Source organism: Emys orbicularis, chromosome 18, assembly GCF_028017835.1.
Source record: "Emys orbicularis isolate rEmyOrb1 chromosome 18, rEmyOrb1.hap1, whole genome shotgun sequence".
Classification (NCBI taxonomy): domain Eukaryota; kingdom Metazoa; phylum Chordata; order Testudines; family Emydidae; genus Emys; species Emys orbicularis.
The window spans coordinates 25656782-25682927 of NC_088700.1; the positions used below are offsets into that span (position 1 = coordinate 25656782).

Genomic DNA, 26146 nt, shown 5'->3' on the forward strand with positions numbered 1-26146 from the left:
CAGAAGTCAGGCTAGTAAGCTGGGTCCATGCTGGTACACAGCCTTAGATTCACCTAATTACTCAGGCAACTTCCTGGGCCTCCTTCTGGCTTGAGTAGTGTGTCCAGGCCATTTGGTGGTGCTGGACATCTCCCCTAATCAGGAGCTTTGTAGCCGGAGCCCTTGGTGAGCTAAAGCTCTGCTAGACCCAGGGCCAGCGCTTCCATTTAGGCGACCTAGGCGGTCGCCTAGGACACCAGGATTTGGGGGGCGGCATTTTGCCACCCTTGGCGGCAATTCAGCGGAGGGGGGGTCCTTACACGCTCCGGGTCTTCAGCGGCAATTCTGCGGCGGGTCCTTCACTCGCTCCGGGACCCGCCGCCGAAGTGCCCCAAAGACCGGGAGCGCGGAAGGACCCCCGGCCGCAGAATTGCCGACGACGACCAGGAGCGCGGAAGGACCCCCGACTAGGGTGCCAAAAACCCTGGTGCCGCTCCTGGCTAGACCCCTTCTCCATGGGCTCTGGTGAGCTGCCAGGTGGCAACCGTGGTCTGAGCATTGCCTATGGACCGGGTTTGAGACCTGCAATCCCTCACATAGAGAGGGGGAGAAGTGGGGAGAAGAGGGAGCAATGGAAAGGGAAGAGAAGGGGACAGTGAAGATGGGGAAGGCACAGCGGGAGAGGCGGAAGAGCATTAGAGTGGGGAAAAGACTCCCTCAGTTTCCCTCTCCATCACATGTTGCTGTCACTGGAATACTCTTGTTATTTCAGCCTAATGGGAAACACTTCAGGGATTTCATTAAGGAAAGAAAAATGTTCCTGTCAATGGCCTTGATGGGAGCATTTCCAGCTTTACTCGGCCTCCCAGTGACAATTTCCTCCCAACACACAACAGTCTGGGGGCACCTGAGCCCAAGTGCAGGCTGGGAGGGGACAAAGCTGCTCCTAGTTCAGATCTGATCTCTCCACTCTGGTTAGTTTACGTCTTTGTCTCTCTTACTCAATTGCAGGCCCTGCGCCAGTGTTGTGGAACCCAGGGCCTCCCCCCAGTAGTGACAAGAGCAAAAGCCACCTAGTCCCATGGCCTCAGCTGAGGTGGCAGGAGCAAAAGAAGCAACTGAGAAGTGCCTGGGCTGATACTCCTGCAGGAATAACATCACAGACAACTCTCTCCACAGGCCACAAGCCAGGGTGTGCTGCCCACACATCAAGCAGAGGGAGCACATAATAAATTAGAGAGCTAATCAAGAAAGAAGTTAAAGGGGGGGAATGAATGAGTCAGAGGGTGTGTCTACACTACCACTTAAGTCGATCTAACTTACATCGCTCAGGAGTGTGAAAAAGACACCCTCCCACCGACATAGCTTCCGCCTCTTGTGAAGGTGGAGTAATTATGCTGGCGGGTGATATAGTAGACCTAGTACAGTAGATCTAATGTAGACCTGCCCTGAGTAAACAAGGGAGAGTGAATGAATGACTGAAGTAGTGAACGAGCCAGAATAAGCAAGTAAGTGAAGACAGGAGTAAGAAAATGACTGAGTTAAGGACTAGGTCAACACTCACCCAAACATACCATCGTGCCAGATTCAGAACTTGACTGTCCAAAGTTTTGATATCCTAAGATGCAGTCATGCATGGGCCACACACTAACTATGAGAAAAGAGGTTGGTACAGCAACAGCCATTTCACTTACGCTTGCATAGTTGTAGTAGCAGTTTGAAAACTGAAGAGGTTCTCCTTGGGGAACCAGGTCCGTATGGGGACATCATCTGGAAGAGACAGAGCTAAAATTGAGTGCCAACCAGACATAAATGGGATTCACACAGATGTAGTTAGTGATAGGGACATCCTTCCAAAACAGTCTTCTCAACAACCAAACAAGCTTGAAGGTTGGCAATTTCTTTCCATTCATAGGAAAGAATCCTGAACACAATTTGCTGCTACTTCCATGCCAACACAAATTATCTTTTACCTTCTGTAGTAATGTGAAAGAGCAGCTGAGCTTGAAATACACATGAGCCTCACCTGTACAGTGCCCTATGCTAAATGGGACATTAGACATGTTTGTGCATGTGTGTATGTATGTGCACATGTAACTGCCATGGACTGTGCTGTACCTTCTCCAATGTGTTTACCTAATGTGTTACTCTGAAGGGAAACTATCAAAGGGAGAGAGATGCCTCTTGAGATAGGAAAACTGGGAAGCAATGTCACCAGTTTTAGGCCATGTATATCTGGATTGTCCCCCCTTTAGAATTCAAATGGAACATCCGATAGGGAGACTGGAGGCACCCCGGCACTCATTTGGCACCTCTGTGTATAAACTATCCTGCACCAACCAATGGCTACTTTTTTCCCAGCTCCCTTGCAACAGGACATCTATCTCCACATCATTGCTAATGACTAAGAGCTTGCAACAAAATCATTACTGAGCATTGAGTCTGCTTGTCCCAGAAACACAAACAGGAAACCAATGCAAAATGGAGCACAGACCTTAAACAGTTTATATCTGTTTGTGATCCTTGAACCCACAGCCATCAGGTGGGGCTCTGAATTCCTGCCTATCCCACAATTAGATGAAGAGCTCCTACTGAGTAGATGCCTCAGGGACTGATAGTGTGATGGATTGTGATTATGCTATGGAGGCTTTCAGCTCTAGGTCACTAGTTCAGATTCAAACCAGGAAAATTATGGGCAACAGTCAATACCATCTGACAACAGCTCCGGGAATAGCCTGGGTGAAGGGAGCTGCTAGTCTCCATCTACTTCCCAGTAAACAGGTCCACATCACAAAAGACATTAATTGCCCCCATTGCTCTCCATCCTCAGCAGAGAGCGTGAATAGGAGGATTGAGCTATACTCTCACTCCTAAAAGAAGTCAGGGTTGAGGCGCAATGGCATCTGGGAAGCGTCTGCTATGCTTGCTTGGTAATTAGAGAGCAGATTTCAGACTCCAGGGCTCATCTGGCAGGGTAAACTTTAATTTATAAGCATGAAGTTCTCCTTTTCTTAAAGCAGGTCATAATCCACCCAATCTGAGAGTTGCAGTGTAAACTGAGAGTTGTAAATATCAATCTAACCAAAAAACAACAGAGGTGCAGTACTTTTCCTGGAGTTTAATGACCAGTTGCTATAAGCAGATGACCTAAATTGCAGCTGATGGATCCACTTATTTGTTAACCCCCATGAAATGACTAGAGCCAGTGCAGTTGTTGCTACTGTATGGTGAAAATTGGAGGATGGTCATAGGCGCAGGGAATTATTTAGGGGTGATGTTGTCTGAATTGGCAACGATGTCCTCTGTATTAGCCAGCCAGATTGCCTGAAACATCTCAACATTCCTTTCAGTGGCTGTATCATGTCAGCAGCTGCACAAGAGACAAGAGCCCCTAACCCTCTGGAATGGGGTTCAGATACCAAGGGGATGAGACTGGTTTAGACTGAACTGTAGGCAGCACGGTGATATTGCAGCTTTAATTCACACCATGAATCCCTACACTGCAGGGCAAGAGCAGCACTAAAATTCAAGCCTTTGGGGAAATGAGGGAATATATTTCTTGCTTCCACTCGTTGCTAGGGGCACAGTTCCAATAACTGTTGCTCTTGCCACGTGTGAATGATTTGCTATGCAACATTTAATATAATCTGTTGCATTTCCACTGTGTAGCCATGGGTTTGCCTTAGGCTGTAACACTACAGTACAGATGTGAATTTCTAGACGGCTAGGGCTACACCTACACTACAGCACTTACAGCCGCACAGCTGCGCCAATGCAGCCTGTTGTGGAGATGCTCTAAGTTGATGGGAGTGAGCTCTCCCATCGGCTTCATAACTTCTGCGAGAGGCGGTAGTTTTGTCGCCGGGAGAAGCTCTCCCACTGACGTAGGGCGATCTATACCAGGCTTAGGTCAGTGTAACGTACATTGCTCAGGGGTGTGGATTATTCACACCCCTGAGCGACATAAGTTATACTGAATTAACCTTTAGTGTAGACAAGAGCTGAAAAGTCTTTCAGGATGTGGTGCCAATATGTATAATGGGGTTTGATCATTGAAGGTTTTGGCAAGAGCATGATAAACTGTCAATTAAGAATCAACCATCAAAAACTAGGGGTGTAAAATTTCCACAAATTTTGAAGGCATGGGAAAAAAGCAGGTTTTTTTCCAGGGGAGTTCTGGAATATAATAGAAATTTTGGGAAAAACCAAAATATTTGCAGTAGTTACTTGCTTATCAAAACTAAACTTTATGTACTTCTTTAAGAATGAGAAATGTATTATCTATAATTTAGTTAGAACATCAAAAGTACTGTTTGGTGTACTTATGTAAGCAGAGTCTGAATGAGCTCTCCCCTGACATCTAGTGGTGAGCTGTGGAAAGGACTTCAGGAGCTGATCTTGTTTGCACCCACCCTGCCTAGGTGCTCAGCATGATGGGACTGCTTGCCCAAATGGTCACTTTTGGCTGGTGTTGGATCCCCAGTCTCCTTGTTATTGGGGCAGGAGTAACAAAGGGTTGTTATCCTTGTGTGAATCAAGGGCAGCAGAACTGTACTTGGCATGGCCTGATTGAGGGACTCACCCTCATATAAATGGAACTTGCTAGGCAGGAGACATGGGCGCCAAAGCCCAGTGAATTGAGAGATGGTGGGGATAGGTACTTGTGTCTGGTGGTGTGGGCCCCAGACACTACTTGACCCTTCCTCTCTCCACTCTATAATAACAGAGCTAATTCAGACTCCATTGAGAGTATTGTTACACCCTGCAGAGCTGAAATCACTGATACCTAGGTCTAAGCATTAGACCTGCTTTGGGACAGTGTCTCTGATGCAAGAGACTGCCCAGTGTGCACCAGCAGTGAGGCTCTCCAGTAACAGCTGACATCACTGAGAGCTGTGTTAAGGTGTGGGACCTGAAACCATCCAGGCGGCTTAGCAAGTGGCTGGCAGGGTGGCCAGCAGAGAGGTGTGGCGATCGCGCAGGCAGCCAGCAGAGAGGCTGGCAGGGAGGCGTGGCAATTGGCCGGCAGGGCAGCCAGCGAAGAGGTGCAGTGATCGACCAGCAGGGCAGAACAGAGCACTGATTGGCCGGCAGAGTGGTGGCGAAGAGGAGCAGCAAGTGCCTGGGCAGTGGAGCAAGTAAAGTGCCTTCTTCCCCCCACCCTCCACCCAGGGCAGGAGGTGAACTCTGCAGATACACCTCTGGACTCTGGGTCTGCACTGACCAAGGACAACAACTGTGAGCGGGGTGCAGAGAAGGGACGGGCATGTTAAAGGGACTTTTGGTTGCTGAACTTAAGAACCTGACAGAAAAGGACACTGCCCAACTTATTGGGGATCGGTCTTTTGCTCATGATTTATGTTTATGAACCCTGTTTGTGGTGTTTTCCCAAATTAATACCAGATTAATTCCCTCCTTTTCTTAAAAATTTATTTCCTACACTCAGACTCTGTGCTTGCGAGAGGGGAAGTATTGCCTCTTAGAGGCACCCAGAGGGTGGTATGTTACTGGGTGGGGGCTTGAGTTGGTTTTGTGTTGTATGGTTGAAGAGAAACCCCTAGATATTGAACCCAGCCCCTGTTACTGCCAATTCCAACAGGCAGAAGGGTTACACTTATTAAATAAATAATTAAAATTATTTAGTTTTTATTTGAATAATAATGACAAACATATCTAGTATTAGGGATGGGGTTGCAGCTGCACACTAAGGTGAACAGGAAAAATATATAAAAAGTTGAAAATAGAAAGCCTCAATATTGTTGTAAACAAAAAGGAAGGTTATGTCCTTTGGGCTCAGAAAAATGTATATAAATAGCGCTGACCTGACATTATCATGCAGATACAGAAGAAATTCATGCTTGTAGAGAAAAAGCCCAGAAAATTAACGTTTATAATTTAGTTAACAAAGTACAATATTAAGGACCAAGAGTAAATGTGTATATATAGCCAAACTTTATATTAGTAACACCAGATTCTTTAATAGTGCATTATCATATATGCCATAAGTGTTGAAATTGTAGACATAACTAGCCACTCGATGAACCAGTATAATATAATTCAAACAGTTGCTAATGTATTCTGGGAAATGCTAGCATAGCTCAAGTTTTTCCTTCTTTCCTTTCTCTTTTACTGGCCCTTCTGAGAGAAAATATTCCAGGTAACAGTTTCTTTTCAATTTTTCCCATACCAGGCCTCGGGGGGGGGGGGGGGGGGGGGGAACACCCAGAAAAAACCCTGTTTTTCCCTTTAAAAAGTTTCTAGTTTTTGCAGACCCTCACATCTCTATCCAAAACCTCTGACGAGGTGCATATGGAGCGTGCTGTGAAGCCTATCACACTCACACAGGACAGCTGTTGGCTGATTACACCAAGGCAGTGTTTGATGTGAATTTTCAGGCTGTGAGACAAGTCACAGGACCCCTCTCTGCAAAGAACATGAGTAGATCTCTGAATTGCAGAATGAGACACAGATGAGCAAGCGACTGAGGTTTCTGCCTGCCATTGAGAAGCCAACTGGCCTTCAATAAGCTCACATATAAGTGAGGAAAACTGATGCAGTTAATATCAAGAAATGTGAAGTTGCTGTTTTTGCTGAGGTTTAAGAGCCAGGTCCTGCAAATCCCTTACACATGTGTGTAATCATTACTCAGGTAAGCAGTGCTACTCACATGAGAAAGCACTATTAATGTAAGGGTTTGCAAGATCAGGCCCAATGCCACCCAGTTGGTTCTAGTTCTTCTGAGCAAACAGTCATTACTTTTCTCATTCTCAGAAGTAAAGTTTCAGAAAGGTAGAGGCCATTTGTCTGTTTAGCAGAGGCCATTTCCCCTCACAAGGTTGCATAGCTGAAAATATATCCCTTAAAGTCCAAGGAGGCAAAGTCTGCATGGAGAAGATCAAAACAGAGAACGGAATCTTCCAAGTACAGCATTTGTTTGGCTTTGGGGATTCTGTTTTGGATTTTTTTCCAACAAGTGATGTTGATAACTGAATTTTACAACCTACCATTCTCAGGGCTTTGTCCCATTGTTTCGTATTGAGTAATCTGTAAGAGCTCCATTCCTGCAAAGTGCATTCTTTAATATTCCAAAAAATGGTTTAAAACATAAATATACCAAGTTTAGAATGTTATCCCTTCCTGGCTCACACTGGACCCAAATTATGAGCAGCGTACTCCCATTACTACCTATACAAAACCAAATCCCAAAGAGAATCTCACTCTGATAAGACCAGCCACAGAAACTACATTCTTATTGTGCTCTCACACAACCCTTCTCTCGGTCATTACACACAAAACAATCCCTTACCAGGGCAGAGTCATGTGTGACAAAAATGAAGGAAAACTTCTCATTTTTTGTACTGAAGAAACCAAAATAATAAATTAAGGCCAACATTTTCAAATGTGGGTTTTTAAGGTTAAGCATAGATACCCATATGATAGACACCAAATAAAAGTGCCCTGGTTTTCACTGGCCATGGATATTACTGGGAGCTGTGGTGTTCAGCACCTTGGAAAATCCAGGGATTTTTCTTTACAATAGCCTACGTATGAATTTTGGTGCCTAACTTCAGGCAACCAGGTTTGAAAACATGGTCCCTCGCCTAATCTTCATGACATTTTACATGCACACAGATAAGGGCATGATCCAGGGAAGAGCCATCGTTTGAGCTCCCTTATATTTTCTTCTTCTTGCAAACAAGACCTGAGCCCTCCTGTAGTTAATTTGACGCCTGTCTCTTAAAGTCTGTGCTGTTTGTAAAAAAATAGTCAAGAAAACAACATGAGCACCTTTGCCACACAGTCAAACATCTCCTTCTGTTAAATGTAATACACACACACACACACACACACACAGCGTACGTATTGAGGTGTAAAATGTGATGAAAGCTTTAGATATTAAAGAAATCAAAGAATTTCTTAGTCCCAGATGAGGACATTATATATCATTTTGCCTGAAGATGCTCATGGTGCGAGTGTGAGCAGCAAACAGACCACTGACGAGGGAAGAAGTACAATTTTATATCACTCTGTCGTGTCCATAGAAAGGCACTGTATGGTGTCACGCTGCAAGGGAGCACTGAACTATGTCACTCCACCCACAATAGCGTTTCCAGGGAAGCAGTATATTACAGAGTGTCTGCCCAATGTAGCGTCCATCAAAGACACTTTACAGCATCACCATACGGAGTTTATTGGGTGGTGCAATAGGCTTCCTTATGGACACTCTGTGGCATCAACTAGTGCTGTTGCTGCCAGGCTGGGAGCTGAGCCAACAGCAGGACTCCCATTGGTCACATCAGGAGTGTTTAAGCCTGGGTGCTATCCACTCTGAGGAGCTTGCTCCTGCTGCCAAACAGAAGATCCCAATAGTGCATCCTCCTGACTTATTCTATGCTCACTGTTTTGCCACCTCCCTCTGCCCAGTGTTGGCACCACATACTAGCAAAGCACTCAACGGGAAGCCCAAGGGATACTGGTTCAAGTTCTCTAGGCCAATCACTGTTCCCTAGAGATTCATTTCTGAAGCCGGGAGAGAGGTGCAGCAGTCCATGTCAATAGGAACCATTGTACCCTTCGTGCACACAACATCCACACACACTTACCAGACACTCGATCAATACTATACATCCTCTCCAGCTTTTTCCTACGCCATCCTGTCTCGCTGGACTGGTGCTGCTCCAGGTCAAAGGAGTGCTGGGAGTGGGCTGCCAACTGAGCACAGGTTGGGCACTCCTTGGAGCCCTGCCGACTGCCTGCCCAGCCTTTGCAATGCCTGCTAATGTTGTGAGAGCTGCCAGCGCTCTGCAGAGGCTGGCCATGGTGGCAGTCCTCTCGGCCAGTGCCTTTCATCACCACCAATTCCATGCTCTCGTTCTCGTGGTCCGACAGCATCGGCCTCTCACCGGAGATAGTATACACCCGTGCCTTCGGCCCCTCGCTCGGGATCTTCTCGGCCTGCTCCTCAGAGAAGCTCCTCTCAAACTTGCCATCTGAGATGACGGACAGCCTGCGCTTGTTCTGAGCTGCCTGCTGCATCTCAGGGGAGTCTTCCTGTCCAATATAGGAGTCCGCTAACAGGTGATCTGAAACAGAGGGCACACTTGGTATTTATCGCTTAGACCCTTGGCTTACCCCAGGCACTGACATAGTAGGTGCTATGGAGCTGTAGCCTGTGTTATCTGTGTAGAAGGGGGAGAAAGAGAGGAGGGCAGATACACCTGTGAAACTAGGCAGTAGAATGTGTACCCATTGCCCTCATAAATCTCGACAACTGGTGCTGAACAAGAGGCATTTCTTGCAGTTGTGCCTATTTTATTTCCTTGGAAACGTCCCAAACACAAGAAAGGGCTGGAAGCTGACAGCAGGGGAACAAACATCTTCATGGTTCTGGTCTTGAACTTGCAAATGCTTACTCCCTGAGCAGTCCTATCAACTTCAACAGAGCTGCCCACCTAAATAGGGGCTACTTAGGTGAGGAAGGTTCGTAGATAGGGCCCTGACTTGTGGAACAAACACCAAAGGCATGCATGCACCCAAAAGCATGCCCAAACCTTTCAACCTATTCCCAGAGAGCAGACCCCAGCAACGACCATGGGAGAGGGAGGAAAGTTGGAAGGGCATTCTGAATAATGGCATGCAGACATGTACACACCATCCAACTTGGCTCTGGTACTGCCACAATGCACATGGCTTCAGACTGTTCCCAGAAAGCAGGGATTGCCTAGGTCAGGTGTAGAGCATGGGCAGCCATATTGGCAGAGTATATGTCCTCTGGACTCTGGGAACAAGCTATTGGTTTGGGCATTCTTCTTGCACGGAATTGTTTTCTGCATCTGTTATTTAAAAACAAACGGAAGGAGAGGGGGAAGCATCAGAGATTTCAGGCTGATTTTCTGTATGCACAACAAATCCAAAGAGGAGTGGTGATGGGAAGCCCTTTTCTAGGTGACACCACCAGCAAACAGCCATCATCACTGTTTGTAAACCATGTTTGCATCCCTACAAAAGCTGCACTGAAAGGAAGAAGCAATGACTCCTTGCATGGAATAAATGTAGCCAGAGCTGAGCAAGAGAGAGAAGCCCAGCATGTGGAGGGGAATTACAAATGTAATCTCCTTTCAGAGCACATGCAGTAAGTGAAATGCCAGGAAATCTCTGCATTATTCTTTGCACAGACCCAACAGCTGTCTCCACCCATCTGCCAGCCTCTTTCTTTCTTTTCCAAGAGAGCTGTTTAATCATTTTGTGGGGGTTTTGGGCAAAGGAGGTGCACTCCCTGCCAATTACTTTTTAATGAGTCCCCTAGCTGCTTCCCAACTGAAGGAAGGAGAAGCGCAAGGAGATACTAACTTCTAACATGGACAATAAAAACCAAACCCAAACCTTTGCTTCATTAGACTTTTAATGAAAATGTTTCCTCTAGCAGCTGAGCTGTGATTAGAAAGAATCTCTAAAAGATTTCAGGATCCCGGCCAGCCCCGTAACTACCCTCCAGAGAGTGCAGGAGCTGGCCTGGATGAATGGAGTAGCCTTAGGACAAAGACTGGCTGTGGTGCATCTGCAAATAAGTCTGCTCCATTGAATCATCCACCCCATCTCCTCATCCCTACACTCGACCCCACTTTCCTTTCCCCTCCATTTGGTCCCTCCATTTGACTGGGGGAGGTGCTCTTGTGCCGGTGACACGCTGTCTGGATTGACTGGGAGGAGAGTCCTTCCAAGCTGTGCCTATTCCATGCAGGGGCGGCTCTATGTGTTTTGCCGCCCCAAGCACGGCAGTCAGGCGGCTTTTGGCGGCGCGCCTGTGGGCGGTCCGCTGGTCACGCCGATTCGGCGGCATGCCTGCGGGAGATCCGCCAGTCCCGCGGGAGATCCGCCGGTCCCGCGGCTTCCGCGTACCCGCCGCCAAATTGCCACCGAATCCACGGGACCAGCGGACCTCCCGCAGGCATGCCGCCAAAGGCAGCCTGACTGCCGCCCTCACAGGGACCGACAGGCCTCCTGCCACGGCTTGCCGCCCCAGGCACGCGCTTGCTGTGTTGGTGCCTGGAGCCGCCCCTGATTCCATGGCTGTCGGACTAGAGGCAAGTGTGGATCCTGCACATGCAGTGAGGACTAATCTTGTATGGTTTGTTCCAAGGGCTGAACACTGATCCCAGCACTGCCCCCAGCTAAGGTGTCTGGTATTGAGCACACGCTACGTGACCCTCAGCTCCTTTCCCTGCTCCATGGGAACACAGCACAACAGTCACTAGGCCCTGTCAGAGGAAAATGTTTCTGGGGGGCCAAACTGGTCATCCTGTTCATGGCTATGGGCTGAAACAGTTTAAGGAACAGTTCAGGTCAAGACCCATCCAGTTCATTTCACTTGTGACTTGGTGAGGCCTCAGGGATAGTACAGTTTTCTTGCACCCAGTGGCAGCTGTGATCATCTTTTCATTGCATTCACAGGGGAGGTTTTGCTGGCAAATCATCTAACTGCTCCCCATGACCCCACGTCACACACTGAAAATGTGGAGGGCAGAGGAAGAGAAGCATTCAGATAACCTTCTGCTACAGTCAGACACGCACCACGGATAACAGCAGTATCGTGGATAGGACTTCCATCACCAACAGCACGAACCCCTAGTGCTCGAGTGACAGGAGTCACTCCATTAGCTGTAGCTTGTCACTCAACAGCAGGCTCCTTGTTCCCTGGGTTCAGACTGCACTGGGAGACTGGACATCCCACACTAAGCTGGTTTAGTACAAGCTCACAGACTCCACAGTGGCTTGTGTTACTCTTCACCCCTAAGAATGCAGCAAGACACCACAGAAAGGAGCTCTTACACTGCAGCTTTCCATTTCTTCTCCAGCTCCACCTCCAGCAGTGATCCAGAGCCAGCATGCCTTCGGCAAACCACCACCACTCTGGCTTCTATTCCACCCAGACCGTACAGCACTCGCAGCTTTGGCAAGGGCTACACACACCAGATCCTGTGTTAAAAGCTCAGACCAGTGCTAGGCATGTACCTCTCTGTGTTACACGTTAGTACCTGCACAAGCACTGCGAGATCTATCTGGGTGCACTCAAACTAGAGGAATCGTGATACATAGCAAAACAAAGACAGCTATAGATACTCATGGCCCATCCAAAGGTTACCTGCATGGATTAAATATCACATGGATTAATTTCAGTTACAACACAGCATGCAAAGTGTACCGTGCTCACTTTATATTTATTGTTGATTACACATATTTGCACTCTAAAAAAAAAATATTTTTCAATTCACCTCATACAAGTACTGTAGTGCAATCTCTTTACCATGAAAGTTGAACGAATTTACAAATGTAGAATTATGTACAAAAAAACTGCATTCAAAATTAAAACAATGTAAAACTTTAGAGCCTACAAGTCCACTCAGTTCTACTTCTTGGTCAGCCAATCACTCAGACAAACAAGGTTGGTTACAATCTGCAGGAGATAATACTGAGTGGACTTGTAGGCTCTTAAAGTTTTACACTGTTTTGTTGAGTGCAGTTATGTAACCACAAAAAATCTGCATTTGTAACTTACACTTTCACGATAAAGATATTGCATTTCAGTACTTGTATGAGGTAAATTAAAAAAATACTATTTCTTTGTTTATTATTTTTACAGTGCATATATTTGTAATAAAAAATAATAATATAAAGTGAGCACGGTGCTCACTTGTAATTTAAATCAATATTGAAAATGTAGAAAAACATCCAAAATATTTAATAAATTTCAATTGGTATTCTATTGTTATAAGTGTGATTAATCGCGATTAATTTTTTTGAGTTAACTGTGATTAATTGACAGCCCTAATCACATCCTTATGATATTAAATTAATTATATACACTTCATTGACAGGCCCACCCTGTGCGTCTGTCAGACAAGCCTGCATATTGGTGTTAATAGTGTGAATTTCTAAGCAGTCTCAAATTCTGATTTCAGAACTTCAATTATTGACACTGCAGTCTGTCGGGTTACTCCAGATTTACACCAGTGTAAATGACAGCAGAACTCGTCTGACATATGATTCAACCTGTAAACTGAAATAATTGTGGAGTTAAAATTCTTGTGAAAATATTCCTAGTTCTAACTACTTAAAAAGTGTGATGGAATTTGTTAAAGTTGTAACTGGAGGGATGGATGGATTTTCCTACGTTTGTTCCTTTTCCCTGATTAAAAAATGGTTTGACTTCTAAAGAGCAAGGAGTTTTCACACAGAAATATTGTACATCTCTATAGGCCACTCCATGTGCTGCCTCTCTCAACCAATTGGGTGGCTAATTATTTCTCTTCCTAGCCAAATGCTTAGCTACATGTAGGAAAAACAATTTCACGGGCCAAGGGAATAGGAACAGTCAATTAATTCTTTTTCAACTGAAAGTTTAAATCCACAAAGGAAAGTTAATAAAAATGTAAAAACTGGGTTTTTTCATGCATCCATCAATTCCATGAAATCCCCACCCTGCTCAGAAATGAATCCACGCTCATTACAGGTATGCGGAGTCTGTGTGCTGGATTGTTCCTCCTGCTGTGCCTTTGTGTGCTCACTGGGCGTTTGAAGAGTCCATCTTGCAACTGCAATCCTGTTACGTCTTCGCCTCTGTTCCTGGGAGAGATGAGGTTCAGTTGCCAGGCGGATGAGCACTGTGGTGGCTTTGGCTTGGTTATGACAGAGTGCTGGGTTTAGGGTTTGTTCCCTGAAGGGGAGCAAGTCAAAGCTGATACAGGAGGCAAAGCTACTTCCCTCCAAAGCTGAATAAAACATTCGCTGTGGTGATGTTCACTGCAGGGAGCAGAGAAGCAATAACTAGGAGCTTTTTTGGAACTGCCTTCTAAGAGTCATCTGAAGCAGACCTCTGTTAACACCCTCTTCCTGATTACTGCTGCTCAGTTTCATTTCATCTCCACGTTGTTCTTGCCACCTTTCCCACAACCAGCTGCTCCACCAATAGCTATGCCAGCCCTAGGGCAGGGACTCAGGAAACCTGGCATTGTGCCCTCCTCTCTCGAGGCAAATGGGAATGGTGCAAACTGACTTGTTAATCACTCCTGTTCTCCCTGCTTCCCCCCCCACACACACACACACTAAACGCATGCCCTATAGAATCTTATCTACTTAAGTACATTGGAGCAGGAAGATTAGGGCTCCTAGAGTGGATTCCTTTTCATCCTGATTACTGCTCCCTTTGGATCATAGAAGATCAGGATTGGAAGGGACCTCAGGAGATCATCTAGTCCAACCCCCTGCTCAAAGCAGGACCAATCCCCAACTAAATCATCCCAGCCGGGGCTTTGTCAAGCCTGACCTTAAAAACCTCTAAGGATGGAGATTCCACCACCTCCCTAGGTAACCCATTCCAGTGCTTCAGTTTGGCTGTCTGGTAACACTGACTGGTATGCAATGGCATGACACATGGAGTTTGAATCTCAGGGCCAGACCCCAGTTGCTGTTCATCAGCATCGCTCCATGGCACTTAGAGTGATGCCGATTTACACCAGCTGAGGATCTAGCCTTCTGCCTCCATGTCTAGTCTGTGCTTGGCCACTCCTGCAGAGATTGCTGACACCAGGTAGTGTCAGTGGTGGTGGTTTTTTTAGTGGGGATACTTGTCTACTAGGAACAGGAGACCACGAGGCCTCAGACCAAAGAGCAGATGGTAACAGATGTTACCTAGCTGCCCACAGGAGCTGGATCTGAACAGGCCATCAAGAGGCTGAAGGTTCAATATCCCATTATCAGCCCTGTGATCCATCCAGTCTCCCAGCCCACTAGCAGTGGTTTATTCACTCCAACATCTTCCTCAGAAGCTTGGAAGTGACACTTCTTTCCATACTGGTTTTGCTCATTCCTATCTGGCAAAGAGTGGTCTTTCTTTTTCCAATTTGCATGGAGCACAGGCCCACACAGCTCTCACATCATGAGCATCACTGATTAGACATTGCCAGTGACACCAGCATAATTCTGTGAATAACATTTGTTAACCCATTTGTGATCCCTTGACTGGATACAGAAACAGAACAAAAAGATTTCTTGGTCACGGTCAGCGCAGTCTGGATTTTCACCAGCTAAAAATCACATACTTAGACTCCAGAGGACTTTCTCAGCATAAAATAATTTTAAAACACTGTAGGTCAAACGGAGTGCATTGTCTGACCCAATGACATGTTCCTTTAAATGCCCTTTTATTTGACAATGTCTCTGTAAAAGAGGAAAACAGCATTACCTTGCCCTTGCCTTCTTGCACTGTTGTACTGACTCAGGACCAGATTCTCCCCGGCTGTCACCAATTTACATCAGCTGGGGATCGGGCCCCATATAGCAGGCCAAACTCTGTATCAGCTCTCTCACTTCAGTGAGGCTGCACAGGTTGTATGTCAGAGCAGAATTTGGCCCACTGAGTGAGGACAGCAGGAGATAAAAAGGAGCAAATCTATTAGCAACCAAACTGAGGATGAAAGTGTCCTGGATCCAGAATCCCAAACCCAGCACTGGAGACAAAGAAGAAATGGGCATCTAGATAAACCCCCCCATCTTAGGGAGCAAAGAGGAAATAACGATCACCTCAGATTTCAGAAGATGTGTGTTTCCTTTTCTGGCTATTCTATTTCTCCAGCTATATTCTAGCTTTGCCATTAAATGAAGGGACAGCTATTGCCTCTGGGCCCTTAACAACGTGAGAGGAGAAGGAACAGAGGGTTTGAGAACTTGGATTTGCAGCTTCTTTCAAAAACGCATCCCTGCGGTTCATGTTCGGGCAAATGAATGTTCATGAGTTATGGAGATACAGGCTGCATCTGAAAGAATCAGCCAGAGTCAGAACCGGGCAGAATGTGAACTGAGCAAGTTTCCCCTCAGAGAGCTCTGGGAACACTTTTCAGTCTTGCTTGACACACAATACCCCCTGCAATTCCAATCTTGAACTATCCTACATCTCTGCTGATGCCCCACAGTCCAGACCTGCAACACCTGTGATCATCCTCTTCTGGGCTCCCATGAAGCTCTGCCAGTGCATCTCAGCCTCAGGCTATTTCAATTCTGCTCCTCCCAACACTGCGAATTCATCTACAGCAGGGATCGGCAATCTTTGGCACATGGCCCGCCAGGGTGCTTACCCTGGCGGGCCCGGCCGGTTTGTTTACCTGCCACGTCTGCAGGTTTGGCTGATCGCGGCTCCCACTGGCTGCAGTTCGCCATCCCAGGCCAAAGGGGGCTGCGGGAAGTGGCGTCCAGCACATCCCTCAGCCCACACCGCTTCCCGCAGCCCCCATTGGCCAGTGGGAGCCGCGATCGGCCGAACCTGCAGACATGGCAGGTAAACAAACCAGCCCGGCCAATTCAGTAGAAGAGGTTTTATTATGCGATTTCCAGTAGTCTCTGCTGCTGTTCAGCTAGGAGGAGCTTGAAACAGCCTCTCACTCATAATATTTCAGTGTTTTCACTTCAGCTAAAACCTAGTGCAAAAAATAAATAATTAAAGGAAAAGTGACCCAACGTTTTCTGACGCTTTTAAAAAAATAAAAAAATAAATAAACACTCCCCACTCCTCCAACAAAAATCGTTCTTGCTAAAGTTACACACTGCAGTACTCTGCAGACTCCTGTCTGCCTATACCTAAGACTGGAATTTAATTCCATAGGGAAGGAGGAGACTATCTACCATTCATAGCTTCAGTGACTGAGGGCTGGGCATCCAACTGCAGAAGCATTGAAAAACAGCACCCCAACCAAAGCCTTCCAAATAAATCACAGCTCGCCAAACCATCCAGAGAGTGGCAGCTGGCCCATCCTGCTGATATACAATTGGTTTGCAATGATTTATCGTACCCCCAGGTCCCTGCCCTATCACACACACAAACTCTCCAGACACATGCACGTGAACACACACACACTCCAAAGGCAAAAGCTACCTATGAAAGACAATAGATTATCAGGTCACTGGTGCAACATGAAGCAACAGTTTGGAACTGCCAAAGCCACAGGTTCAGCCGCTTTCCCTCCCCAGCCCCTGTCAACACAAAACCAAAAGGGAATATCACACTCCGATCATGGGGTGTGGCACAGGTGGAATGAATTCAGAGGGTGTCAATGCTGCTGGCATCTCAATGGAGGAGCTTGTGTCTGGATGGGGAGTCTCGGAGGCTCCAGGTTTCTGCCTCGGAGTTGAAGGCTTAGCTGCACTTGGAAAAGAAGAGGCATCCCAGCTGGAAGACTCCTATCTGCTTGCCCTACAGCATGAAGTCTGCACCATTGCCAGCTCTTCCTCCTTCAGAAGAAGAGGAAACCCTGTCCCCTGTGCTTCTAGGGGAATGAGGTTCTTGCTACCCAAGTGTCTACCCAGAGAGCTATAAGACTTCTATCACTGCTGTATCTGAGTGCCTCTGGCTCCCCCTGACTCTAGTGGGAAAAGGCAGGACTAGTCTGATCCTAGGGGCAAGAAGATGTCCCTATCAGCTCCCTCTGCCCTCCTGGGACTCCATCCGGGGCAGAGGGGAGTGAATTTGGGGGGCAGGGGGGGGGAAGAGAGAGAGAGAGAGCAGGGACCGATTGGAGTGGATGTAAAGGTGGAACGTAGGAGGAAGGTGACAGAGGAGCAATTTAGACTGAAGAAAGGGGGGGGCAGTTAAAAAACAAGAGGCAGGCAGGCAGGCAGAACAATGAAAATAGAGTGAGTTACAAGAGGGAAGAGGAAGAAATGGAAATTCTTTTTCAATAAGTGAAAAATATAATTTGCATAGAAAAAAAATCTAGAGCCAAAATATTGCAGTGAAATACACATTCATGTTTCCCATAGTTGTCAGGACTACCCATGCTGTCTCTACCAGGGTTCCTGAAATATATATGAAACATGAATGCGCATTTCAAATACTTCAAGTCCTGAAAATAAACTCCAGTTTAGCCATCATCTGATCCATTCTGTGATGTCACAACCATCCCCACAAAGTGATTGCTGTGTCACAGGCTCTGGCACTAGATAATAGGAGCAGGCTAGTGAGAAAGGAGGCAGTTTCTGATCAAACACAACCATCTCTGTAACCACAAACAAATCAACACACAATCCTAGTAATCAGCACTCATGAGAAAGGGAGCACAGACCAACTGCCCAGCTATTTCAAGAGAATGGATGAAAGATAGCAAAATTTGTTAGAGTTTGGCAAGCGCTCTTCAAAGAGCATGGACTGTTGGAGTGCATGCCTTAAGGGTGAGACGAGAGCTGTGTTTGGAAGAATACATAGGCAGGAGAGCATTGGAAACTTTCTCTCCTGCAGAAAGAAGCTGCCAAATTCCCACCAGAGGAAACAAGTGTGGTTTGCAGATGGCAAAAATCTATTCACCTCCAAAGCCAAGACATATCTCAGGCACTCCCAGACAGGAGAATGAGTCAGGGTGCTCAGGAGAGCTCTGTTGTGTAGGGAGACTGGATGAAGGCCCTTCAACACAGCTGGGGGGGGGGGGGGAAATCTATAATTGACTTGGTTGGGATTTAAATGGGTAACAAGAAGGATTCTCCTACTTCTGTTAAGCAAGGGTTGAAAGAGATGCCTCAGCTCTCTCTCAATCTAGCAGTGTGCTACTAAAACAGCGGGCCAGCAGCGTGTGCATGGCTGCGTGAGTCCCCTTGTCGAAGGGATACCCGGGCGGATTAGTACAATGGGGTGCGAGTAGGGGTTCTGTGAAACAGTTTCTCTCAGTTGAGGATTTATCATACATGTGGCCTCTCTTATCATTCAGAATCAGTCATATCCCAATGAGTGAAGGAGTGTAAACAGCAATGCCCGTTACTGACACTTCAAGGAACTAGAATATAAATTCTCCCCACCATTGTTTCTCTCATCATACCAGCAGCGTGGGAAGTTAAGTGGTGATGCTGCGTGCACAGCTAGTCTACGTAGCCAGGTGTTTCTATCACTGCCATACTGGTCCTCCCTACCCCATTACCCACACTTGTTTTGTCTGGTTTTAAATTAGTCGGTAGACTCTAAGTTAGGGACTGTCTCTCACTATGCATTTGTGAAATGCCTAGCACACTGCGGCCTGGATCCTGATTGAGGCTTCGGGGCACTACCACAGTATAAATAGTCAATAATAAAAAGAGCAACCTATGATCCCTTTTTATAACACCAGTTTTTACACTAAAAAGCCTGCAGGTCTCACCAATCGATGACTCTCAGTGTGCCAATACATATACAACACAGCCGCACATATAGTACACACACACATGCTGTGCAATCACATACACACGAGGCTCAATCCTGCAAGATGATGAGCACTCTGGACCCAATCCAGCAAAGCAATAAAGTATAGGCTGGGGCACATGACTTATGAGGAGAGGCAGAGGGAACTGGGCTTGTTTAGTCTGCAGAAGAGAAGAATGAGGGGGGATTTGATAGCTGCTTTCAACTACTTGAAGGGGGGTTCCAAAGAGGATGGAGCTCAGCTGTTCTTAGTAGTGGCAGATGACAGAACAAGGAGCAATGGTCTCAAGTTGCAGTGGGGGAGGTTTAGGTTGGATATTAGAAAACACTATTTCACTAGGAGGGTGGTGAAGCACTGGAATGGGTTACCTAGGGAGGTGGTGGAATCTCCATCCTTAGAGGTTTTTAAGGCCCGGCTTGAGAAAGCCCTAGCTGGGATGATTTAGTTGGTGTTGGTCCTGCTTTGAGCAGGGGGTTGGACTGGATGATCTCCTGAGGTCTCTTCCAACCCTAATCTTCTATGAGCTTCACTTTAAGCATTTAATTTATTCCATTGAAGTCAATGGGACTACTTATTATCTTAAAGTTAAGCACACCGTTTGAGGGCTTTGCTGGATTAAAGACTGAGTGCTCAAGGATCAAACCCATAGCATGGAACATTTGCAGAAAGGCTGATATCTGACCTCTCTGCTTGTGGGGACAACGGAAACTTGTGCCCATATTTTGCACCCACAAAATCCCTACTGCATTTAACCGAATAACCTTCCTACTGTAATGATTTTTGCTCCATCATATCCTACAGAATATGCTAAATTATATAGAATGATTAATAAATCTATGGAAAAAAGACTGCATTCTCTATTATATTCTACAGGCTTTTAGACCAATTTCTATTGAACCCTATTGATTTAGTTCCTATTCAAGTCTCTAAGATTTTTCCATAAGGGCTCCAGGCACAAGTAAATTTATTTTACCCTTTCACTGTCCGATCCGTGCCCACAGACAGATAGTTTCACAAGCACTCGGATTTGTCCCCTCAAGGCTAATATGGATCCAAGAACATGGGAACAGAAACAGGAGACCATCTTTCTGAGCTTGCACCACTGTAAGTGCACATATACTTGTTACAGGTTCTGAGAATAACGAGCCTCCGTTAGTTCCATTTCCGCCCCATGTACAGTGATGCTGAGCATCGTTTCTTTGTTATTCCTGCTAGGTCAGTGTCAGGGCAACTGTGCTGAAGGCACTTGCCTGTTCTCCATAGCATGCGGCATTGAAGCAGACATTACTGTTCTCCTCAGGGATCACAATGGTCCCTTCTGGCCTTGGTACCTATGAATCATCGGCATCCCAGAGACTTTTTGTCTGAGACTATCATACCTAACAAATGCAAAGGGACATCACACTCTGTGAATGGGGAAGAAAATATATAGCAGGAGGGGCATTGTTTTAAATCAATATACTTCAGCAGGCAGACCAATTCTGTAGGTTGTCAGCACTGACTAAGCAGGGAGTTATCTGGCTGTCTGGCAAAAGCGGACATATTATTTTATACATTTGGGGCAAAAGATATTTCCCCACACATGCAAAATGTCAGCTGTGTTGCTGAGGCCCCAAATTGCAAATGCTAGGTTTTACATCCTAGGTTTTACGTCCTATTAAATAACTTCCTCCCCTGTGGAGGAGCCTGATGTTTTCATGAGGGTTTTTAGTGGCTGCACTGCTAGGGAAAGGTTTTGTATCGACAGCTCTGGAGCCTCTCGTCTTTCTCTACAGAACAGGGACACCAAAGGGAGCAGCCGGGCACGCTTCTCCCATCAAAATGCCTCAACACTGATCTGTAGGGATGTAGCAAAGGGGCGTGGCTCCCTCGGAGACCGACGGCGACGGAGAGCCACACCCACCTACATGCTTACAAGGGACCACTTCTAGGGGTGTCTACACTACACAGGTGTGTTTTTATTTTAACACATTATCTAACATGCTAAAATCCTAATGGAGACAAGGTAACTGTAATTTTAACACGTTGGTGAAGGTAAACCCTAGGAGCGAGCCTAGAGCTTATCTCAGCCAATGAATATGAGTTAACACTACAACGTGCCTTGCCTGCACTAGGATTGTAACACATTCAAACAGACCTTTTCTCCAAGTGAAGACAAGGCCTAAGCATGAGGTGCCAGCTCAGTCTCCTTGTGTATTTCAGACTTTATCCTCTCTGCTGAGACTTCCTCCCAGGGAGGCCAGCTGGCGTGATGGTTTTGTGATATGGCACTTGTCCTCTGTGAACAGAACTTACACCCCCAACTCATCATGTGTAGATTATCTCAGCCTTTTCTTCTAAAGTGCTTTAACAATGGGCTCCAAGGGGTTGGGCCCTCCCCTCTCAGATGCTGACACCTCATGCTGACTCTTTGTAAGAATAGGGCATCTGGTATAAAGTCCACTGTGACACACGAGCACCATCCACACATCAGTATAAAGGTCACACAAGATTTCTCTTACCTGAGCCGTTTTTGCCCTCAGGGTGGTTTTGTGAAAGATACTCTCCAAAAGCCCTTGCTGCCCTGAAAGTCCAAATGCCAGGGAACACACAGCGGCAGATACAAAAAGAGAGGAGTAAAGGTTAGTGTAGGAACAGCTATTTGCGATCACAAAGAGCATTTTAATGAGTGCTATTTCCCAAAAGTCCCCTTGTTCCTCCCTCTACTTCCAGCTGATGCCAACACAAGTATACTATGATGGCTAGGGGTGCCTCAACTTGTATCGGACTGGAACATCTCTAGGAGCGAGACGGAAGTGCAGCTCCATGTGTGATGGGGCAAGGCCAGATGGCTACAGTAAAGTAGTGAGGAACAGGTATGTTAGCCCCAGGCTAAACAAATCCCTGGTACCATGGTAACCAAATGGCAGTTGCTCCAGGTTAATCAAGACACCTGGGGCCAATTAAGATCCTTCTAGAAGGCAGGAGAGACAGCTAGATTGATTGGGACACCTGAAGCCAATTAAGGACTGGCTGGAACTAGTTAAAAGCCTCTCAGTTAGTCAGTGTGGGGTGGGTGTCAGGAGCTGTGCGAGGAACGAAGTAGTACGAATCCATATCAGGTGCAAGGAAGGAGGCCCTGAGGTAATTGTGAAGAAGATATTGAGAGGGGGCTGCTGTGGGGAAGTAGCCCAGGGAATTGTACATGCCCTATTGCCAAAAAGTCAGCTTTCATAGCTGCTAAGTTTAGGGTCCCTGGGCTGGAGCCCGGAGTAGGGGGTGGGCCCGGGCTCCCCCTCTCCCCTCCCTGATTAATCACTGATACTGGGAGACAACAGAGACTGTGTGAGGGAGGGTTGTTTCTCCTCACCTCCCTTGCTGGCTTATGATGAAAATGGCTCAGTAGACTGTGACCCTTGCCTCTAGAGAGAGAAGGGCTATGTGGAGGGTCACAGTGAGCCTCTGAGGCTAGCAAAAATCCGTCAGGAAACGCAGGACCCACGGAGTCAAGGACAGAACTTTGTCACACATGGTTTGTTCAGCCTTTGGCCTCTGGTGAGACTGCAAACAAGGGGACCAACTGTTGTACAATATGGTCTTGTTTCTTATGACTTGGAAACACTGGGAACTGGGCTGCACTGCCTCATTTCCGAGAGCTGCCGAATGGCCCCGAGATGGTAACAGCTACCAGCTTGGGTCAAATTCAGACTGGTAGCCTAGTGGAGAGAGCCTCTACATTCCAGTCCCAACCAATCTTCCGGTCCTTTTTCTTTATGTTCCAGCATGTAGGAGCTGGAGCTGCTAACAATATGAATAGCCATCCATTCACCTTACCCCAAGCTATGGGGCACCCATTACACTTCCTCTGGTGCTACTGAACAGGATTGTTTAAGAGGTAATTAAGACCAATAAAAATAAACAAACGAGTTCATGACAATAATTACATTTACAACAAGTAGGTAGCACAGTAGGAAGGTGAGCTGCAATGGGGACAGCTCTCTCTCCTTTCTCTCTCTGCTAGAGCACTTTTATCTTTCTCCATCGGAGGTGCTTGACCTCAGAGTAAGCCTCTGTCTCTCAAGGTGAAGCTGCAGTTGCTGCCATGAGAGGCTGCTTGTGAAAGCAACAGCACTTGTGCTCAAATTTACACTTACTCTCAGCTCCTGACTTCCTTTCTATTCTGCCACTTGATGACAGGACAGTGCAACAGCCCTTCACCCATGCAGTCAGGAGTTTTCCTCGCTGCACATATACACTATCTACCCAGGGTGTATTCACAAGTGTGCCTGGCATAGGTAAGAATGGAAGGCCCATTTGTGAGCCCCAAACAATATTACACTGGGAATGGAGACTATCAAAGCAATAAAGAAGGGAAGTGATCTGATTTCCCCAGGACTAATAACTTCAGCATTGCAGGATGCAAAATGTATTGAGCTGGAGAGCTGATTCCACCTGTGAAAGCAGCAGGGCTTTGTTCTCTGCTTAGCTACAGATAGCAAATGTAGTGTGCTAAGGTTTTGATATGGTCATCCATCCCACACACTTGTCTAGTCTAAAGACTGGATGTTCCCTTGAGACAGGCTTGTTTTGGGGGTAATGCTCCCCTCCTGTGCCTCCCTGAGCTCCCAAGTACGCAGCAGAGCACCCACTGCAGCACCCCTTAGGGGAGTGCAGAATGCTCTCTCCCCTGTGCCTTTGTTACAGTGGGGGGGCGAGGGGCAGAGCTAGAACCCCACCCCATTGTCAGGGTAGCACTCCAAGGGGCACCAGCAGGAAGCCACCCTTGCACTTGGGACATTCTTAGATTTCAAGGCTGAAGGGACTATTGTGATCATCTGGGCTGACCTCCAGTATAGCACAGGCCAGAGACCTGCCCTAGAATTGTTCCTAGAGATCTTTTAGAAAGACATCCAGCCTTGATTTAAAAATGGTCAGTGATGGAGAATCCACCACAACCCTTGGTACGTAGTTCCAGTGGTTAATTACTCTGACTGTTAAAAAAGTATGCCTTATTTCCCATCTGAATTTGTCTAGCTTGAAAACTTAGGAGGATGCAGGGGCTGCTAATGTGACTGACCCATGCCTCAGGGCAAGGGTGAAAGTAACATAAAAGGTTTACCAGTATGGGGGCCAGCTCCGGGACCCCGGAAGGGGTGTGGGGCTGGGGGGTCAACCTCCCCCAGCCAGCCCTTCTGCGCTGCCCGGCCCGTGTCACCCAGGGCTCCGGCCGCTGCTGCAGTAGTGGCAGCGGCAGCCAGGAGCCCCAGGCCCTCTTAGATCGTCGGGCCCCAGGGCAGCTGTCCCTTTTGCCCCTCCTCCCCCCCCGTTGGTGGCCCTGGGGGGGCAAATGGGGCAGCGACGTTAAAACGCTGCCATGGCAGTGCTTTAACATTGGCTGTGTACGGACCCATACCGGCAGCCACTTCTTACCATTACGGAGTACCGGCCCGTACCGGTCCACTTTCGCCTCCACCTCAGGGACATAAGAACATAAAAACAACCATAATGGAAAGGTCCATCTAGCCCAGTTTCCTGTCTTCTGACAGTGGCCAATGGCAGGTGCCCCAGAGGGAATGAACAGAACAGAGAATCATCAAGTGATCCATCCCCTGTCGCCCATTCCCAGTTTCTCACAAACAGAGGCTAGGGACACCATCCCTGCCCATCCTGGCTAGTACCCATTGATGGACCTATCCGCCATGAATTTATCTAGTTCTTTTTTTAACACAAGCAGGGTGAAGGCTTCTTGTGCCCTCCCACTCCCTTGCGTACCCATCCAGATATCAGCCACAATACGGCCCTTGCATTATACAAGTCCAAACTTAGGAACCTGATCCCGGGAATCCTTACTCTCACAAGCAGTCCTTGTTCACATGGTGTCAATGGGTAACTCACACGAGTAAGGATTTGCAGGGTCAGGCCCCTAGGGTGCCATTCCTTTGTATACATGTAATAAGCCTTCCACATGCATGAAATGAAGAGACTGCAGGGTTGGTTGGTTTGGTGTGTGTCAGAAATTCTTCCTCTGCCTCATTCCATGTGGAGAAATAAGAGCTTATCAGCTCTCACATGAGTTGTTATGCTACATGTGCATGAGGTTTTATATAAACAAAGAATTTGGAATTATTCAGATTAACTTTAGTTTCCTATTTGTTCCAAAGATGTAAGCGCACCTCAATCCAATCGGTCTCCCCAGACATCTCTGCTGATGCCCAGTATTGATTGTCCATCTGCCCTAAAATCTGAGCTGGTCCCATTCATTATCTTTTGAAGAATTTGCATACTATATGCTGAATGCCACATGTGGGAATATCCCAGAATTTTATCTCTTCACTTGTCAACTACAGTCTAGACAAATTCATCTTCATCATTTCTTAAGGCCCAAATTGTGAGTAGCCCCTGCACAGCTGCTGAGGGATGAGTAAACCCGCCCCCACTGTTTCATGGGGCCAATCTGAGGAACGGTCCCTGTGCTGTGCTCCGAAGACCTCACCCCAAACATCTCACCATCTTCCCCAGCAGGAACAGAAGAGGCGACAGGATAGACCCCATGGTATCTCACATGAGAGAGATGATTACTCAAAACACTGGTGATTATTCAAAGCCACCCTCTGGGATTTCCCAGTGAAGGAGGAAGAGAAACAGTCAAGAACATTGCTGTCCACTCTGGGCTGGGTCTGCAGACACGTCAACAAAATGTCACAGTCCGTGGTATCAAGCACTTTGGACTGACTAAAAAAAACCAACATGGACACTTGACCATTGTCCACCACCAGATTATCGACCAGTGAGACTAGAACAATATCAATACAATATTCAGCCATTTATATGCATACATTGCAGCCAATTCCATTGCAAATTCCTGTCTAATTTGCTGTCCACACTAACCCTTTGGTCTCCTGCATTCCTGCTTTCTGGTATCCAATCCCTTCTCATGGACTCAGAGTTTCAGATATTTCCCCCAGGTGTATTAGCTT

The 26146-nt window shown here is 46.9% G+C and overlaps 1 protein-coding gene across 1 annotated transcript in view; it reads right to left on the reverse strand.

The window, feature by feature from the left end:
- Positions 1-26146, reverse strand: part of NSMF (NMDA receptor synaptonuclear signaling and neuronal migration factor) — a 74380-nt gene that overhangs the window by 31606 nt on the left and 16628 nt on the right. The window contains exons 2-4 of the mRNA XM_065418597.1: positions 21692-21753; positions 8583-9062; positions 1674-1749 (exon numbers count right to left, since the gene is read on the reverse strand). Coding sequence (XP_065274669.1) covers positions 1674-1749; positions 8583-9062; positions 21692-21753 — 618 coding nt within the window. The remainder of the gene's footprint in view (positions 1-1673; positions 1750-8582; positions 9063-21691; positions 21754-26146) is intronic.